The sequence below is a fragment of the Thalassophryne amazonica genome, chromosome 7, assembly GCF_902500255.1.
Source record: "Thalassophryne amazonica chromosome 7, fThaAma1.1, whole genome shotgun sequence".
Classification (NCBI taxonomy): Eukaryota; Metazoa; Chordata; class Actinopteri; order Batrachoidiformes; family Batrachoididae; genus Thalassophryne; species Thalassophryne amazonica.
In genome coordinates, this window is record NC_047109.1 from 40694785 (window position 1) to 40714745 (window position 19961).

The following is a 19961-nucleotide window of genomic DNA, read 5'->3' on the forward strand; positions in this document are numbered from 1 at the left end:
TTTATCACACAGCACAATGCCACAGATGTCGCAAGATTTGAGGGAGTGTGCAATTGGCATGCTGACAGCAGGAATGTCAACCAGAGCTGTTGCTCATGTATTGAATGTTCATTTCTCTACCATAAGCCGTCTCCAAAGGCGTTTCAGAGAATTTGGCAGTACATCCAACCAGCCTCACAACCGCAGACCACGTGTAACCACACCAGCCCAGGACCTCCACATACAGCATGTTCACCTCCAAGATCGTCTGAGACCAGCCACTCGGACAGCTGCTGAAACAATCGGTTTGCATAACCAAAGAATTTCTGCACAAACTGTCAGAAACCGTATCAGGGAAGCTCATCTGCATGCTCGTCGTCCTCATCGGGGTCTCGACCTGACTCCAGTTCGTCGTCGTAACCGACTTGAGTGGGCAAATGCTCACATTCGCTGGCGTTTGGCACGTTGGAGAGGTGTTCTCTTCACAGATGATGCGAAGGAGATGTGTTGCACTGCATGAGGCATATGGTGGTCACACCAGATACTGACTGGTATCCCCCCCAATAAAACAAAACTGCACCTTTCAGAGTGGCCTTTTATTGTGGGCAGTCTAAGGCACACCTGTGCACTAATCATGGTGTCTAATCAGCATCTTGATATGGCACACCTGTGAGGTGGGATGGATTATCTCAGCAAAGGAGAAGTGCTCACTATCACAGATTTCGACTGGTTTGTGAACAATATTTGAGGGAAATGGTGATATTGTGTATGTGGAAAAAGTTTTAGATCTTTGAGTTCATCTCATACAAAATGGGAGCAAAACCAAAAGTGTTGCGTTTATATTTTTGTTGAGTATATATATATATATATATATAAAAACAAGCATTGACCATGCAACAAAATTAACCCAAGTTAGCATACAGCAGGTCACAAACAATTTAGGTCGCAGTTATTGGATTTATTGGTTTACAACTGCTCTAAAAATTGCAGACAGTGAAAAAAAATTGCCCCGGGTACATTTTTTATTTTTCCCGCTGACTGCTTGGCGTGCCACCCAAACATTTCAAAACTCAAAAGTGACTTCAAGAGTGATGTTGTGTCCTGGGTTTGTGAGCTTTACCTGATACCCTGCATTACAGATTAAGCAAAATTTTTATCTGAGCACTTCCAAAGGATCATGATGCCTGTGTTTCCTGTCCAGCCATGGAAGCTGCGCCATCTAATAGAATTAAGTTTTAATGCGTGGATTAGCTGTACACGCACAATCCAGCTACGCATGCGCATGCTGGACATGTCCTGCTCGGCCATGGAGGAGCCACGGCATTTGATGGAATTAAGTTTTGTGTGTGGACTGGCTGTGCACGCACAGTCTGGATGTGCACGCATGCTGGACGCATCCTGTTCAGCCACAGAGTCATTGCACAAACCAAATTTATTACCTTTTTAATTTATTATTCTATTACCCCTTTTTATTTATTATTCTGAGGACCGCTGTGGAAATAACTAATGCTGCCGGGCCTGCAACAAATCCCGTGCACGGAGCGACAGTGAGCTTCACCTGTGTGGAGAATGTGGACGGAGCGGTCAGGATTTTTTTTTTCTTTTTCCCATTGTAGGTGAGGATGTCATTGGAGTTCAGAGACACAGCTCATCATCATCAGACATGCACGTTTTCCAGGAAAACGCAGATTCCTGTTTTTCTTTTTTAAATCTCCCCCGCCAAAATGATCCGATCATGTGGATCCATGGATTGCTCAGCAGAAAATGATTGCCTTCATGGTCCTCATATGCCAGCGCGACCATGTCAATAATGTATTGTTCTGACCTCTTACATGTCCAAAAGCCGCATTGACATATTAACGTTTAAATCAGCCTGACATTTTTCCACGGTGTCAACTGCGGATTAATTGCAAAGATTACATAATTGTGATTTTGTGTCATGGTGACTTGATTTTAAAGTTGGCAGAAAAAATAAATAAATAAATAAATCAGTGTTTGGAAGAAATGCAGCAGATTTGTTTGTTCACAAAATTGTTTACAATAAAAGTATAAAACTTCGGTCCTGGTTCATAATTTTTAATTAAAAGTCAAACCCATCAATTCTCAAAAACAACAACCTTTGAATGTTATCATTAAATCTTTTTTTTTTTTTTTTTCGACCATCCCTGGCACCCCGAGTCCCAGAGAAATCTATTAACCCAATAAATCCAAAAACTGTGGTCTTAAGTGATTTACAATAGATTTTTGCTGAAATTAACCCTAACCCTTTCAGACCCACACGCTTACTTATAAATGTCCTGAATTTCTCCAACACAGATGGCCAGTGGTTTGTGCCCATTTCGTCCTTTGATGTCATAAATTCTTCTGATGGCCTCAGAGTTCTGGCTTAGACATGCCAGGCCGTAGATAGTGTCAGTGGGTACAGCGACCACATGGCCATCCTTCAGAGCCTTCACAGTACACTGCAGGATTTCAGTGTCATCTGCAGTTCAGAAACAAAGAATGTGATATCAAATACAATAAGGCAGCCATTACATAGTGTCAAAAGTTATTATATTTAACTGCATCAGCCCAGTGAATTTCCAAAATGCTAATTAAACCATTTAATCTACATTCCTGAGTAAAAAGGACAATGACAGAAAATAAACCCATGTTCTTCAAAGCAACAAAAACACTAAAACAAGGTCATTCAAGAATGATGTGTTCAATTTAACCTTATACTACACACCGCAGCATTTATAATAGCCACAGAAGCCTGTATATAATAAGTATATTCAATATGTATATGGACTAGAGTTTGGGTTAGGTCAAAAATAAAGATGCATAAACAAAAGAAACCTGATCCACAGGGTGTAAAGCAGGAACATTAGAGGCCATACTCCTTTGCCGCAGCAATATGCAATAAATTGTGTAGATGGGAACACTGAGTGTAACAGTGTGACAGGTCTGAATTTTGGCAAGTGTCTTCCTCTAACCAGCACAGACCAGTCATACAAATTTCAGTTCAATAACTACAGTAACTCTTCACTTACAATCCAGAAATGAAAACTTTCCAGGATTTATGGACATTGCGCATAACAGTAAGAACCGGGATGGGCCAAATTTACTCTCACTCATCTTCAACCGCTTTTCTGGGTTTGGGTCGCAGGGGCAACAGCTCCAGCAAGGGACCACAGACCTCCCTTTCCCGTGTCACATTGACCACCTCCGACTGGGGGATCCCGAGGCATTCCCAGGCCAGTGTGGAGATATAGTCTCTCCACCTAGTCCTGGGTCTTCCCCGGGGTCTCCTCCCAGATGGACGTGCCTGAAACACCTCCCTTGGAACCACCTCAGAAGGCTCCTTTCAACTCAAAGGAGCAGCGACTCTACTCCGGGCTCCCCATGGATGACCGAACCTCTCAACCTATCTCTAAGGGAGACATCAGCCATCCTCCTGAGGAAGCCCATTTCGGCCGCTTGTACCCGCAATCTTGTTCTTTCGGTAATGACCCAACACTCATGACCATAGGTGAGAATAGGAAGGAAGACTGACCAGTAGATCGAGAGCTTCGCCTTTTGGTTCAGCTCCCTTTTCATCACTTCAGTACGGCAGAGCAAATGCAGTACCGCCCCTACTGCACTGATTCTCCGGCCAATCTCACGCTCCATCGCACCCTCGATGATCAGGCCAAATTTATTCTAAATATAAAGATTAAATCATCACTTTACAGCCAGTTCTAAAAAAACAACAACAACAGAAAAAAAACCCTGAGTGACCATGCTGGAAAGAGATAAGTGAAGGAAACCACCAAGGCAGACAGATAACTCTGATGGAGTTATAGACTTCTTTGGTTGGAGAAATTGCGCATAATAAAACTATTGTGTGCTGCATCGCCAGTTACACAACTTAATGATGAAGCATAGAAGAGAGGTTTCTGAAAAAGAACATGAATCCGTGAATCGGGTTGACACGGGCAAATGTTGCATTACTCCCACTTGGATTGGACAGGTACCGTAGAACTCTAGAAGTACCAATAAAATATTCTACGGTACATGTCCGGTCCTTTATTTCATTACTACTTTCGAGTTCTACGGTACCTATTTGGACAGACGGTCCGTTGGAGGTCAGCGGTACCAGGCTCAGCACTTTGGTCTTCAGCTCTTTGCACATTTTGGCCCCTTGTCGACGAGCACTTCCTGGTTTCATTAAATTAACAGCGACGTTAATGACAGCCTTCATAAAGTGAAACAACGCGGCAAAACACAAACCACATTTCAACCTCACAAACCTGATGAAATAACACAAGCTTCTTCCGGGTTCCGCCCACAGTACGTGACGTACGTACTCGTCTTAAAGAACCAGCTGCTTCCGATCGTCTGTGCTGTGCTTTTTAAATTTTTTTATTTGTTGACAACTGGAATAAAGAAAAATCCTTATACCTGCATTATCGCCCCCAACTGGACGGGAGTGTGAATCAGGAAATTAAGCACAAAAAAAAAAAAAAAAAAACTTTCTTCCCTTCTCTTCCAATCAATCCCATGGCTTTTCCTATGAGGCAACAGTGCTAACAACAACTGCTAACCCACCGTGCCCACTTCCTCCAAATAAGCCAATGGTTTCCAACATATTTTCCTTGGAGCCCCCCACTGGTACCTAAGAAAGGCAGAGCTCCCCACAGTACACACATGTGCACATAAATAAAAAAAGTGCTTAATTCCATAGAATTTTCTCTTTGGTTCATTCAACGAAAATCATGTTTTTAGTTGTGACTGTGAAATTTCAACATTCATCATCATGACTTTTGTGTGACATAATTTTGAAGTCATTCACAGTCAATCACAAATATTTTGCTGATCAATTTATAGATCATCCATCTACGTTTCCATTGTTGAGCTATACAATAAAGGTGTTTTTCAGACCATATTTTCTTTGACCTTTACCAAACTACTTCAAAATCCAATCACTTTCAGATATCATTCCAAGTAATACCCCCCCAAGTTTGATGGAAAGCCATCCAGTCATTTTTGAGTTATCTTGTCAACAATCACACATGCCAGTGAAAACAATACCGTTATCACCACTTTGCCAACACCCACTGTAAACATCATCAGTTTTATTTGTGATAGTGAGGACTTAATTGCATAATATATAATTTGACTCAGATTTTCACATTTCACCAGCACTGTCTCACACCGCAGCTGTGTAAATGTAAAGATATTAACGATGGACATAGGTTTCTTTTCCTGCACTTCCTCTGTTGTAAGTACGTTTAACAGGCTTAAATATTCATTAGTCATTAAATGGACTGCATTTATATAGCGCTTTTCCATCTGTATCAGACGCTCATAGCGCTTTACATTTATGCCTCACATTCACCCCGATGTTAGGGTGCTGCCATACAAGGCGCTCACTATACACCGGGAGCAATAGGGGATTAAAGGCCTTGCCCAAGGGCCCTTAGTAATTTTCCAGTCAGGTGGGGATTTGAACCCATGATCTTCTGGACTCAAGCCCAACACCTTAACCACTAGACCATCACCTCCCCCCACATTCTGAACACTTGTGGTTGAATGTTTGCACAATTTCAGGTCGAGTGTGATTTGTAAACATAATCATTGCTCATGGTTCTGTAAATCTTTTTTTTTTTGGTAGTGTGTGTGTGTGGGGGGATAGGATTTGTGTGTACATATAGTTCCAGTATGAGTCCTATGCAGTTTTGTAAGAGAACCCAAAACACTAGACATTTTGAATGACCCTGATGCTGTGCACACTAATGCTGATGTGTTCACTGTCACCTGGCTGTCAACCTTTCATTAGTCAGATTCTTACCACCTGTGCACACTTCTTCAAAAAGGGACAAGACCGTGTGGGGCTCGAGACAAACCCAGTTAACTTCATGGCTGCACAGACAGGTAAAATTAAATAAATGGGTAAATTAATCTGTTTTACATGTTGTTTCATGGTATGTTTGTGACACCAGGCTGTACAGAAGATACAATGGCACAACAGATGGAAAGCAGTATTTCACAGGTCACCTTCACCAGCTGGTTTGAGTCATTTTCTGCCATTTGTCCAAATGTTTTGATGAACATATTTGGTCCTCCACAGGATGTGAAGGATCTGACTGACAGACTGCTGACTTTATCTGAGAATATCCATCTGTGCAAAACTATCTTGAAGGACTTAACAGACTTGAAGGATGTGGTTGAGGTGAGCTATCTGTGTTCTCTCTGCAACCTGGGAAGAAAGAAACCTCAATTTTTTTTTTTTTTGTCCTGCAGATGAAGACTTGCCAGGATCTGCCTGTTTCATCACAACACCGCAAGAGGAGCGCCACAGAATAAAATGATCTAAGATGTACTTTAATTTGGGCTCATATTGGTCTGTACAATAAAAACACATTCCAGTGACAAGGATAAGGATTTATTAGTATTATATTGCTCTCAATTAAAAGTTATATTTCATTAATTTAAAGAACCAGTGGTTCCTAAAGCTACTCTCAAGGAACCAAGTATTGCCTTTTTTTTTTTTTTTGATTAAGTGCCACAACTTTACTGGCAGAACACAGCTGATGTTATAAAAAAACAATGCCTGCCTTCCTGAATAGATTTTTTTTTTTTAACCACTGGTACATACAAAAAAAAAAATTCACATACATTCTTTGGGGGAAAAAAAAAATACAAATTCTCAACTTTTCCTCACTCTTTGGGTCAAGACATTCTTTCTGAAGCATAGTTTTCGTTTTGTCTCTGCGGCTAAATCTGAGGCATCAAACCACTGTAGTAACCTGCTTCCAAATAAATGTCACCATTACTGAATTGACATTAACTATATTTCACAAACTGCAGCATCAAAGCAAAAGAGGAAAAAACTTTACTAATTGGATATTGGCAGCATTGATTTCTCATTAGTAAAGATGGGACAAAATATTTCTCTAACACAATCCTGCTAATTAAATGTGATCTTAGACTTTAATAAAGGTAAAGCCTTTCATCTGGACCAACACATTTAGTGGGTCTAAACCAGTGGAGGCAAACTGGCACATTGGATGAGCTATGGTGCAACACTCGCAGGAAAATGTGGACACAAAAGAAAAGCAACATAACATTTAACACCACAAAACATGCTTATGTTTGGAAATGCAACTTTTACCAAAGTTTGCCTAAGTTGTGCATACAATGCGCAAGCAGAATGATGGGTTTGATGTCTTGTAGCCACCAGTACTTGAAATTTGTGAATGCCGTACTCAAATTGCATAGTTGTGTTCAGTATGTATGAGTGTATAGACTGAGTCCTTCTGAAAATAACTCGACCAGTTTTGTTTTTTTTGTTTTTTTTTAGTAAACCAGCTTCAGATGATATTCCAGAACCGACTAAGGTGTGAATGGAGACCTCCACAATGACACCTGTGCCTTAAAAGCAAGTTCAACTCCAGCAAGCCAAATGTGAATTAAAAACATGGACAGCAATTTAAGTGTATATTATACTGCACTCCAGGCAACTCTGAATTTGAAATTCCCAGATGCACATGGGGGGGGCATAACTGAACAGTGCCTGAACCAGAGTATCTGTTTGCAGCTGCTCTGTCAACAGATCAAAGTAACTTTCCTGCATATGACTGACATGTCACGTACCATCTAAATATGCTGTCAGTGCTGCAGGTGCACTTTTCTATGTAGTCAATATTTGTGTGTAACGTTCAGGAAACGTACATTTTTGTTCAAACAACCATGTTTGTTTAGTTTGTCAAGGATGAAAAAAAACTCTGAGATCAGAAGAGAGAATTGTCAACTGTGCAATTCCAACATTCAACTTTGTCTGGAATGCAGCATTAAACCCTAGAAGTGAAACAAAGTCACCTCACATGCATCACTAACTGTATACATGGAGTTTATCACAATTCTCAAAAAACTTTGTTCCCTCCCCAGTACTGTCGCCTCACTGTTTACATGGACTGCAATAATCTGACATTCTAAGTAAGACTATATTTAGATGACAGTGTTAAAGTTGTTTTTGAATATTCCTGTTTACGTTACTGAACACAGTCTGATTAATGGCTTACAGCCATGTTATGTTCCCTATGCTTTGCGATGCAAAATGCTGTGAAAACTCCCAATAGAACACCACTGTCCAATTAAGGTGACTGTATGAATACAATGCACATTATCTCAGTCTTAAATAGTAGAGCTAGATGGATAACGGTTGGCTGAGAAGAGTCGTTCACAGATTGGTGTTGGTGATATGAAAACTCTTATTTTGTCAAATTAACAATGCAGGATAAAAAAAATCCTTTGTATGTTGGCAGTTGTAGCAGACAGCATTGTTAACAATGCTCTCAAGCATAGCTGGGCCCCCATTACCCCATGATCACATTAGCTATAAGAGATGAAAGCAAACTGATCATCCCGCATTCATTTTCAAACAGAATAGAAGTTGTGCAATGAGTGTTTGCTATGCCACCAGCTCGGCGAGGTCAAAACAGACAAGTCTATTTTATGCAAATGCTGGGTGATGGGCCATCCCAAGTGCCATTCCGAGTGAAGGCAACGTGAAGTACATTGACTGGTGGTTAGTTATACTGTAGTTATCAAGTTCATATTTAAACCGAGAAACAAAGTCTCAATTACATTTCTTTGTCCTTGGGGTTTAATAATAAAATGATACCAATTATTGCCCTTAAAAAAATAAATACACATCATAAATTTTTTACTCCCCCATCTGTATCTTCTCTGTCCCCCCAAAAAACCATATTGATTGGGCTTTATTCGATTATTGCTTACTCTGATGACCTCATTTGGGCTAAGGTAATCAGAAAATTCCATTTGCAAGGCAGTGGTTTATTTAGGGTATTGTCTTGATTTTATATCAGAATATTGCTGTCCACATAAACACAGCTAATGATGTGTTGCTGGAAGCTGACAGATTCCAAAGAGGAACATGCTTGGATTTCTAAAGCACAGTCTGCCAAGGCAACATGGCCCCAAACATGTAAGCCTAAGAAGTTATACACCACCATACTTCATGTGCACTATAATAAATTGCATTGCGTCCCATGTGAAACAATACTGTTAAACTATACTCTGAGCACAAGGGTGTATGTTACAATAATTTACTTAAACTGTACAGATGCCCAGTGGTTTGAAAAATTATTCAACACCTGCATAAATGAAGCTGTCTGCTTAGAATAACTATGCAAGGATAGAAGATCAACATCAGGGCCAGGTATCAGTTGGTGATTTGAAAATCTATACAAAAATACAAACTCTAGAACAATTGACAAGTTTTTCCAAAGAGGTTTACACTAAAATGTACTGTATTTACACGGTCACCAGGACACCATTTTAAACTCTACTTTACAGCAGTTGTGTACAAAAAGTCTAGTGGTGCTGCACCTCAGCTAACAAGTAGTGAGAGTACTCACTTATGACGTTAGTGTGCAATAAGCAGGGAAGAGTGCAGCAAAACGTAGGGCTACTGCAAGTGTGGGGCTTCTGTCAAGGAAATGTCCAACAACTAATGCAACCAGGACCAGTTATGACATAATGCATCCCTGAGTGGGTCATAACCCGAGAAAACGTATGGGATGTTGAAATTCATCAATGCTTCATTAGACAATTTTTGCAAATCGGCAGACCCATGAGGATTATTTGCTGTATTATGCAGTCTACGATGGGAGCTGCTTTTAGCAATTCCCACTGTACTTTCATAAAACAGTAACATAACAGTTGTGCTGAAATCAACATTGGAATATATTAATGTACTTTGTTAATTTCAATAGTAAAAGTATAACTGAAGAATTAACAATTAAATAAATTATCACATACAAATTAAATATTAGATTTAAGTTATTAGGTAATTTATCTATGTTTTGCCATATTTCTTTTAAACAGACAGGCAGGTCTGATCACACGTTTTGAAAATCAAAAGCATAAAGAAAACACTTTTCTGGACTACACTCATTCTAAGAAAAAATTACTGAAAGAAAAAAAAAAAAACACTTGTAATTCTGGCACTGCATGCAAAATGAGAAAAAAAAACAAACAAAACAACCAACCCTTCAAATTCCTATTAGAAACAACATGATGAAACTACAGAATATTACTCTAATATACAGTGCATTCTTGTCAGCCATGCACTGACTTTAAGTATGTTAGGTCATGAAGTACAGTACAAAGATTGACAGACAACTCAAGTTTTGCTTAAACTCGAAGTATCAGTGCTTAGACAACACTCACTCATTACAATCAATTCAGAATTGATTTCATGGGTTGCTATATACAGTTTGACTGCTTCACCATTAAGTAGACTGCCTTTTCCTCGTGTTACGGCGCAATAACCTCGCTATATTAATACTGCTTGTGAAAGCTCAACAAAAGACTAAATGATCCACAGCTCCTGATTATAATGCCAAAGAGAGCAGAATGCACTGGAGAGAGGGGTTGTGCAGTGCTCTCAGTACAGAAAACAAACAAACAAACATAGGCAACCACTGAGAAGAAGGAGAGGATGTGGATACAGACAAACATAAGACACTACACTGGCAGCTCTTTTAGGGATTTCTGTTACTTTGGGTGGCCCTGTAAAAATCATCAGCAACAAGCAGCAGCGCCTCAATGCTGGCAGTTGACTCGGGGCTCTGTAGGGAGAGGAAGTCTGACACATCCATACTCGTCAAGGCAGACGGAGACTGGCTGGTAGCAGTGCTGCTCATAACAGTGGGGAAAGTCTGAGATGAAGAAGGAGGGGGAACCTCCGGCTGAACTTCAGCCAATGTAGAGGGAGCCTCAGGGAGGCAGTGTGAGGGTGAGGAGGAGACTGGATTGGGAGGAGGGTCTGGGTGCTGTGACAGCTTGGGAGGAGGCGGCTCGGACGACTGCGGCAGTGTGGAGACATTAGCAGTGGAGGAGACGCTTGCGTCTTTAGCAGAGTCCCTGCAGGAGCAGTGGCACTGGCAGGACTCCTCCTGTTTGATGATGATGACGGGCAGGCTGAGACCAATCTGTTGGACAGAGCTGCCTGGAACAGAAAACATGAACGTTAAACTTCACTTGGAAATCAACACAAACACAGTAAATCAGTCATTTGTCAGCATTTGATAACTCAGATGGGCACTGATTTTATTAGATTTTTTTTTTTAACCTTAAAGCAGGTGTCTGATATGTTTCTGGCTTTGTCATACAGCATGTAACTTCTCAGGCTAACTGTATCTCCAGCTCATCACAGGCTACTGATATAGATTAGGTCACCTCATAGTGCAGCAGATAACAGAATATTTAGAGGAATCTTTCAAATCATGATGCAAGCACCAAATTTGGCACAAATACTCCTTAGACACTCTTCTGAAAAAACATCCTGACTACTTACATTTTCAACAGGCGGCCAGGTAGGGGTCAATTGAAGAATTACGCAGGAGCCATAATTTTAAAATGCTCCAACCATAATGAAAACTATAGCACATTATTTGTCTGAACATAAAGATTCCAAAAAGGTACAGCTTGGACTGTCTGTAACAGAGAGGCATGTAACTCCATAACTCAATGTTATAAACATCAAGAATCAATCAATCAATCAATCAATTTTTTTATATAGCGCCAAATCACAACAAACAGTTGCCCCAAGGCGCTTTATATTGTAAGGCAAGGCCATACAATAATTATGTAAAACCCCAACGGTCAAAACGACCCCCTGTGAGCAAGCACTTGGCTACAGTGGGAAGGAAAAACTCCCTTTTAACAGGAAGAAACCTCCAGCAGAACCAGGCTCAGGGAGGGGCAGTCTTCTGCTGGGACTGGTTGGGGCTGAGGGAGAGAACCAGGAAAACGACATGCTGTGGAGGGGAGCAGAGATCAATCACTAATGATTAAATGCAGAGTGGTGCATACAGAGCAAAAAGAGAAAGAAACAGTGCATCATGGGAACCCCCCAGCAGTCTACGTCTATAGCAGCATAACTAAGGGATGGTTCAGGGTCACTTGATCCAGCCCTAACTATAAGCTTTAGCAAAAAGGAAAGTTTTAAGCATAATCTTAAAAGTAGAGAGGGTGTCTGTCTCCCTGATCTGAATTGGGAGCTGGTTCCACAGGAGAGGAGCCTGAAAGCTGAAGGCTCTGCCTCCCATTCTACTCTTACAAACCCTAGGAACTACAAGTAAGCCTGCAGTCTGAGAGCGAAGCGCTCTATTGGGGTGATATGGTACTACGAGGTCCCTAGGATAAGATGGGACCTGATTATTCAAAACCTTATAAGTAAGAAGAAGAATTTTAAATTCTATTCTAGAATTAACAGGAAGCCAATGAAGAGAGGCCAATATGGGTGAGATATGCTCTCTCCTTCTAGTCCCCGTCAGTACTCTAGCTGCAGCATTTTGAATTAACTGAAGGCTTTTTAGGGAACTTTTAGGACAACCTGATAATAATGAATTACAATAGTCCAGCCTAGAGGAAATAAATGCATGAATTAGTTTTTCAGCATCACTCTGAGACAAGACCTTTCTGATTTTAGAGATATTGCGTAAATGCAAAAAAGCAGTCCTACATATTTGTTTAATATGCGCTTTGAATGACATATCCTGATCAAAAATGACTCCAAGATTTCTCACAGTATTACTAGAGGTCAGGGTAATGCCATCCAGAGTAAGGATCTGGTTAGACACCATGTTTCTAAGATTTGTGGGGCCAAGTACAATAACTTCAGTTTTATATGAGTTTAAAAGCAGGAAATTAGAGGTCATCCATGTCTTTATGTCTGTAACACAATCCTGCAGTTTAGCTAATTGGTGTGTGTCCTCTGGCTTCATGGATAGATAAAGCTGGGTATCATCTGCGTAACAATGAAAATTTAAGCAATACCGTCTAATAATACTGCCTAAGGGAAGCATGTATAAAGTGAATAAAATTGGTCCTAGCACAGAACCTTGTGGAACTCCATAATTAACTTTAGTCTGTGAAGAAGATTCCCCATTTACATGAACAAATTGTAATCTATTAGACAAATATGATTCAAACCACCGCAGCGCAGTGCCTTTAATACCTATGGCATGCTCTAATCTCTGTAATAAAATTTTATGGTCAACAGTATCAAAAGCAGCACTGAGGTCTAACAGAACAAGTACAGAGATGAGTCCACTGTCCGAGGCCATAAGAAGATCATTTGTAACCTTCACTAATGCTGTTTCTGTACTATGATGAATTCTAAAACCTGACTGAAACTCTTCAAATAGACCATTCCTCTGCAGGTGATCAGTTAGCTGTTTTACAACTACCCTCTCAAGAATCTTTGAGAGAAAAGGAAGGTTGGAGATTGGCCTATAATTAGCTAAGATAGCTGGGTCAAGTGATGGCTTTTTAAGTAATGGTTTAATTACTGCCACCTTAAAGGCCTGTGGTACATAACCAACTAACAAAGATAGATTGATCATATTTAAGATTGAAGCATTAAATAATGGTAGGACTTCCTTGAGCAGCCTGGCAGGAATGGGGTCTAATAAACATGTTGATGGTTTGGATGAAGTAACTAATGAAAATAACTCAGACAGAACAATCTGAGAGAAAGAGTCTAACCAAATACCGGCATCACTGAAAGCAGCCAAAGATAACGATATATCTTTGGGATGGTTATGAGTAATTTTTTCTCTAATAGTCAAAATTTTGTTAGCAAAGAAAGTCATGAAGTCATTACTAGTTAAAGTTAATGGAATACTCAGCTCAATAGAGCTCTGACTCTTTGTCAGCCTGGCTACAGTGCTGAAAAGAAACCTGAGGTTATTCTTATTTTCTTCAATTAGTGATGAGTAGAAAGATGTCCTAGCTTTACGGAGGGCTTTTTTATAGAGCAACAAACTCTTTTTCCAGGCTAAGTGAAGATCTTCTAAATTAGTGAAACGCCATTTCCTCTCCAACTTACGGGTTATCTGCTTTAAGCTACGAGTTTGTGAGTTATACCACGGAGTCAGACACTTCTGATTTAAAGCTCTCTTTTTCAGAGGAGCTACAGCATCCAAAGTTGTCTTCAAAGAGGATGTAAAACTATTGACGAGATACTCTAACTCCCTTACAGAGTTTAGGTAGCTACTCTGCTCTGTGTTGGTATATGACATTAGAGAACATAAAGAAGGAATCATATCCTTAAACCTAGTTACAGCGCTTTCTGAAAGACTTCTAGTGTAATGAAACTTATTCCCCACTGCTGGGTAGTCCATCAGGGTAAATGTAAATGTTATTAAAAAATGATCAGACAGAAGGGAGTTTTCAGGGAATACTGTTAAGTCTTCTATTTCCATACCATAAGTCAGAACAAGATCTAAGATATGATTAAAGTGGTGGGTGGACTCATTTACTTTTTGAGCAAAGCCGATAGAGTCTAATAATAGATTAAATGCAGTGTTGAGGCTGTCATTCTCAGCATCTGTGTGGATGTTAAAATCGCCCACTATAATTATCTTATCTGAGCTAAGCACTAAGTCAGACAAAAGGTCTGAAAATTCACAGAGAAACTCACAGTAACGACCAGGTGGACGATAGATAATAACAAATAAAACTGGTTTTTGGGACTTCCAATTTGGATGGACAAGACTAAGAGACAAGCTTTCAAATGAATTAAAGCTCTGTCTAGGTTTTTGATTAATTAATAAGCTGGAATGGAAGATTGCTGCTAATCCTCTGCCACAGCCCGTGCTACGAGCATTCTGACAGTTAGTGTGACTCGGGGGTGTTGACTCATTTAAACTAACATATTCATCCTACTGTAACCAGGTTTCTGTTAGGCAGAATAAATCAATACGTTGATCAATTATTATATCATTTACCAACAGGGACTTAGAAGAGAGAGACCTAATGTTTAATAGACCACATTTAACTGTTTTAGTCTGTGGTGCAATTGAAGGTGCTATATTATTTTTTCTTTTTGAATTTTTATGCTTAAATAGATTTTTGCTGGTTATTGGTGGTCTGGGAGCAGGCACCGTCTCTACGGGGATGGGGTAATGAGGGGATGGCAGGGGGAGAGAAGCTGCAGAGAGGTGTATAAGACCACAGCTCTGCCTCCTGGTCCCAACGCTGGACAGTCACAGTTTGGAGGATCCAAGAAAATTGGCCAGATTTCTAGAAATGAGAGCTGCTCCATCTAAAGTGGGATGGATGCCGTCTCTCCTAACAAGACCAGGTTTTCCCCAGAAGCTTTGCCAATTATCAATGAAGCCCACCTCATTTTTTGGACACCACTCAGACAGCCAGCAATTCAAGGAGAACATGCGGCTAAACATGTCACTCCCGGTCTGATTGGGGAGGGGCCCAGAGAAAACAACAGAGTCCGACATTGTTTTTGCAAAGTTACACACCGATTTAATGTTAATTTTAGTGACCTCCGATTGCCGTAACCGAGTGTCATTACTGCCGACGTGAATTACAATCTTACCAAATTTACGCTTAGCCTTAGCCAGCAATTTCAAATGTCCTTCGATGTCGCCTGCTCTGGCCCCGGGAAGACAATTGACTATGGTTGCTGGTGTCGCTAACTTAACATTTCTCAAAACAGAGTCGCCAATAACCAGAGTTTGATCCTCGGTGGGTGTGTCGTCGACTGGGGAAAAACGGTTAGAGATGTGAACGGGTTGGCGGTGTACACGGGGCTTCTGTTTAGGGCTACGTTTCCTCCTCACAGTCACCCAGTCAGCCTGCTTTCCCGGCTGCTCGGGATCTGCCAGGGGGGAACTAACGGCGGCTAAGCTACCTTGGTCCGCACCGACTACAGGGGCCTGGCTAGCTGTAGAATTTTCCACGGTGCGGAGCCGAGTCTCCAATTCGCCCAGCCTGGCCTCCAAAGCTACGAATAAGCTACACTTATTACAAGTACCGTTACTGCTAAAGGAGGCCTAGGAATAACTAAACATTTCACACCCAGAGCAGAAAAGTGCGGGAGAGACAGGAGAAGCCGCCATGCTAAATCGGCTAAGAGCTAGTAGCTACGCTAACCTAGCGGATTCCTAAAAACACGCAAAGTGAATAATGTGTAAATAATTTAGAGGTGATTCAGCAGAAGGAGTGCTTTAGTTAAGGCACGTAAAGATTACACTGGGAAACAAATCGTAATCTAGATAACTAGATCAATCTAACTGCGCAGATTAAACAGCTAACAGATACAGAAAAAACACCGCTGTGCTCCGGAACAGGAAGTGATACAATACCGCAGTTAGAGCCAACCACCAGTAGAGGCAAGCAACAGTTGGTGACAACAGTCAAGGGGGGTGGTGGCCAAATGGTTAATGCACTTGGTTTCCGTGTGGAAGGTTCCTGGTTCAAACCCCAACCCTGCCACATTTCTTCATGTAATGAGGAGTTGTGTCAGGAAAGGCATCCAGTGTAAAATTTGTATCAATTCAACATGCAGACATTCAATCATCAATATCCAAACTATCCCTTTTTGGAATCTTTACAATCAGACAAATAATGTGGTATAGTTCTCAATATGATGGGAGCATTTTTTAAATTTTCTCCCCTGTGTAATTCCTCCATTGACCCCTACCTGGCAGCATATTGAAAATTCAAGTGGCCAGTTGGTTTTTTCAAGAGTAATGTCTAAGGAGTATTTGTGCCAAATTTGGTACTTGGCATCACCATTTGAAGGATTGTTTCATTTATCTGCTGCACTATCTGGGAGCACTGCTGGTGATACTCGCCACAACTACCACCCAGAATGAACAGACCACTTTAATACTAACAACAAAATGCCAACGTGTTCACCGGTGTTCAATGAACTCTATATGGCTGCTTAGTTCCAAGATTTCTGTCTTTGCATGTTTGATGATTCGTTGTTGTGCCTTTCTTGTTTTGTGTTTGTCAGCATGGCCAAAGCAAATGGTCAACCCACTGAGACTGGCATGCTTGTTTTTTCCTCTTTTGAAAAATGCCAGGGGGGTTTTTCTTACCACTGTTGTCAATGTGCATGGACAGGTGGTAGCCTCTTGCTTGCCTCTACTGGTGGTTGGCTCTCACTGCGGTATTGTATCACTTCCTGTTCTGGAGCACAGCGGTGTTTTGCTGTATGTTAGCTGTTTAATCTGCGCAGTTAGATTGATCTAGTTACCTAGATAACGATTTGTTTCACTGTAATCTTCACGTGCCTTAACTAAAGCACTCCCTCTGCTGAATCACCTCTAAATTATTTACACATTATTCACTTTGTGTGTTTTTAGGAATCCGCTAGCTTACCGCAGCTACTAGCTCTTAGCCGGTTTAGCATGGTGGCTTCTCCCGTCTCTCCTGCACTTTTCTGCTCTGGGTGTGAAATGTATAGTTATTCCTCGGCCTCCTTTAGCAGTAATGGTACTTGTAATAAGTGTAGCTTATTCGTAGCTTTGGAGGGCAGGTTGGGTGAATTGGAGACTCGGCTCCGCACCGTGGAAAATTCTACAGCTAGCCAGGCCCCTGTAGTCGGTGCGGACCAAGGTAGCTTAGCCGCCGTTAGTTTCCCTCTGGCAGATCCCTAGCAGCCGGGAAAGCAGGCCGACTGGGTGACTGTGAGGAGGAAGCGTAGTTCTAAACAGAAGCCCCGTGTACACCGCCAACCTGTTCACATTTCTAACCGTTTTTCCCCACTCGACGACACACCCGCCGAGGATGCGACTCTGTTTTGAGAAATGTGAAGTTAGCGACACCAGCAACCATAGTCAATTGTCTTCCGGGGGCCAGAGCAGGCGACATTGAAGGAAATTTGAAACTGCTGGCTAAGGCTAAGCGTAAAATTGGTAAGATTGTAATTCATGTTGGCAGTAATGACACCCGGTTATGCTGATCGGAGGTCACTAAAATTAACATTGAATCGGTGTGTAACTTTGCAAAAACAATGTCGGACTCTGTAGTTTTCTCTGGGCCCCTCCCCAATCGGACCGGGAGTGACATGTTTAGCCGCATGTTCTCCTTGAATTGCTGGCTGTCTGAGTGGTGTCCAAAAAATGAGGTGGGCTTCATAGATAATTGGCAAAGCTTCTGGGGAAAACCTGGTCTTGTTAGGAGAGACGGCATCCATCCCACTTTGGATGGAGCAGCTCTCATTTCTAGAAATCTGGCCAATTTTCTCCAAACCGTGACTATCCAGGGTTGGGACCAGGAAGCAGAGTTGTAGTCTTACACACCTCTCTACAGCTTCTCTCCCCCTGCCATCCCCTCATTACCCCATCCCCGTAGAGACGGTGCCTGCTCCCAAACCACCAATAACCAGCAAAAATCTATTTAAGCATAAAAATTCAAAAAGAAAAAATAATATAGCACCTTCAACTGCACCACAGACTAAAACAGTTAAATGTGGTCTATTAAACATTAGGTCTCTCTCTTCTAAGTCCCTGTTAGTAAATGATATAATAATTGATCAACATATTGTTTTATTCTGTCTTACAGAAACCTGGTTACAGCAGGATGAATATGTTAGTTTAAATGAGTCAACACCCCCGAGTCACACTAACTGCCAGAATGCTCGTAGCATGGGCCGAGGCGGAGGATTAGCAGCAATCTTCCATTCCAGCTTATTAATTAAATCAAAAACCCAGACAGAGCTTTAATTCATTTAAGAATATGATTCCTTCTTTATGTTCTCTAATGCCATATACCAACACAGTGCAGAGTAGCTACCTAAACTCTGCAAGTGAGATAGAGTATCTCGTCAATAGTTTTACATCCTCATTGAAGACAACTTTGGATGCTGTAGCTCCTCTGAAAAAGAGAGCTTTAAATCAGAAATGCCTGACTCCGTGGTATAACTCAGAAACTCGCAGCTTAAAGCAGACAACCCATAAGTTGGAGAGGAAATGGCGTCTCACTAATTTAGAAGATCTTCACTTAGCCTGGAAAAAGAGTCTGTTGCTCTATAAAAAAGCCCTCCGTAAAGCTAGGACATCTTACTACTCATCACTAATTGAAGAAAATAAGAACAACCCCAGGTTTCTTTTCAGCACTGTAGCCAGGCTGACAAAGAGTCAGAGCTCTATTGAGCCGAGTATTCCTTTAACTTTAACTAGTAATGACTTCATGACTTTCTTTGCTAATAAAATTGTAACTATTAGAAAAAAAATTACTCATAACCATCCCAAAGACGTATCGTTATCTTTGGCTGCTTTCAGTGATGCCGTTATTTGGTTAGACTCTTTCTCTCAGATTGTTCTGTCCGAGTTATTTTCATTAGTTACTTCATCCAAACCATCAACATGTCTATTAGACCCCATTTCTACCAGGCTGCTCAAGGAAGCCCTACCATTATTTAATGCTTCGATCTTAAATATGATCAATCTATCTTTATTAGTTGGCTATGTACCACAGGCTTTTAAGGTGGCAGTAATTAAACCATTACTTAAAAAGCCATCACTTGACCCCGCTATCTTAGCTAATTATAGGCCAATCTCCAACCTTCCTTTTCTCTCAAAAATTCTTGAAAGGGTAGTTGTAAAACAGCTAACTGATCATCTGCAGAGGAATGGTCTATTTGAAGAGTTTCAGTCAGGTTTTAGAATTCATCATAGTACAGAAACAGCATTAGTGAAGGTTACAAATGATCCTCTTATGGCCTCAGACAGTGGACTCATCTCTGTGCTTGTTCTGTTAGACCTCAGTGCTGCTTTTGATACTGTTGACCATAAAATTTTATTACAGAGGCACTGCGCTGCGGTGGTTTGAATCATATTTATCTAACAGATTACAATTTGTTCATGTAAATGGGGAATCTTCTTCACAGACTAAGGTTAATTATGGAGTTCCACAAGGTTCTGTGCTAGGACCAATTTTATTCACTTTATACATGCTTCCCTTAGGCAGTATTATTAGACGGCATTGCTTAAATTTTCATTGTTACGCAGATGATACCCAGCTTTATCTATCCATGAAGCCAGAGGACACACACCAATTAGCTAAACTGCAGGATTGTCTTACAGACATAAAGACATGGATGACCTCTAATTTCCTGCTTTTAAACTCAGATAAAACTGAAATTATTGTACTTGGCCCCACAAATCTTAGAG

The 19961-nt window shown here is 41.0% G+C and overlaps 2 protein-coding genes across 3 annotated transcripts in view; both read right to left on the minus strand.

Annotated features, from left to right (window-relative positions):
* Nucleotides 1–4295, minus strand: part of yrdc (yrdC N(6)-threonylcarbamoyltransferase domain containing) — a 28390-nt gene extending 24095 nt beyond the window's left edge. The window contains exons 1-3 of one of the 2 annotated variants that reach the window (XM_034174058.1): nt 4251–4295; nt 4060–4158; nt 2266–2461 (exon numbers count right to left, since the gene is read on the minus strand). In XM_034174058.1, coding sequence (XP_034029949.1) covers nt 2266–2461; nt 4060–4132 — 269 coding nt within the window. In that variant the 5' untranslated portion in view covers nt 4133–4158; nt 4251–4295. Of the gene's footprint in view, nt 1–2265; nt 2462–4059 lie in introns of both variants that reach the window. The other variant, XM_034174056.1, reaches the window with a different exon arrangement.
* A 2074-nt stretch (nt 4296–6369) lies between these two features.
* The window catches only part of mtf1 (metal-regulatory transcription factor 1), a 45715-nt gene continuing 32123 nt past the window's right edge, over nt 6370–19961 (minus strand). Inside the window, exon 11 of the mRNA XM_034174059.1 lies at nt 6370–10978. Within this exon, the coding sequence (XP_034029950.1) occupies nt 10512–10978 (467 nt within the window). The 3' untranslated portion in view covers nt 6370–10511. The remainder of the gene's footprint in view (nt 10979–19961) is intronic.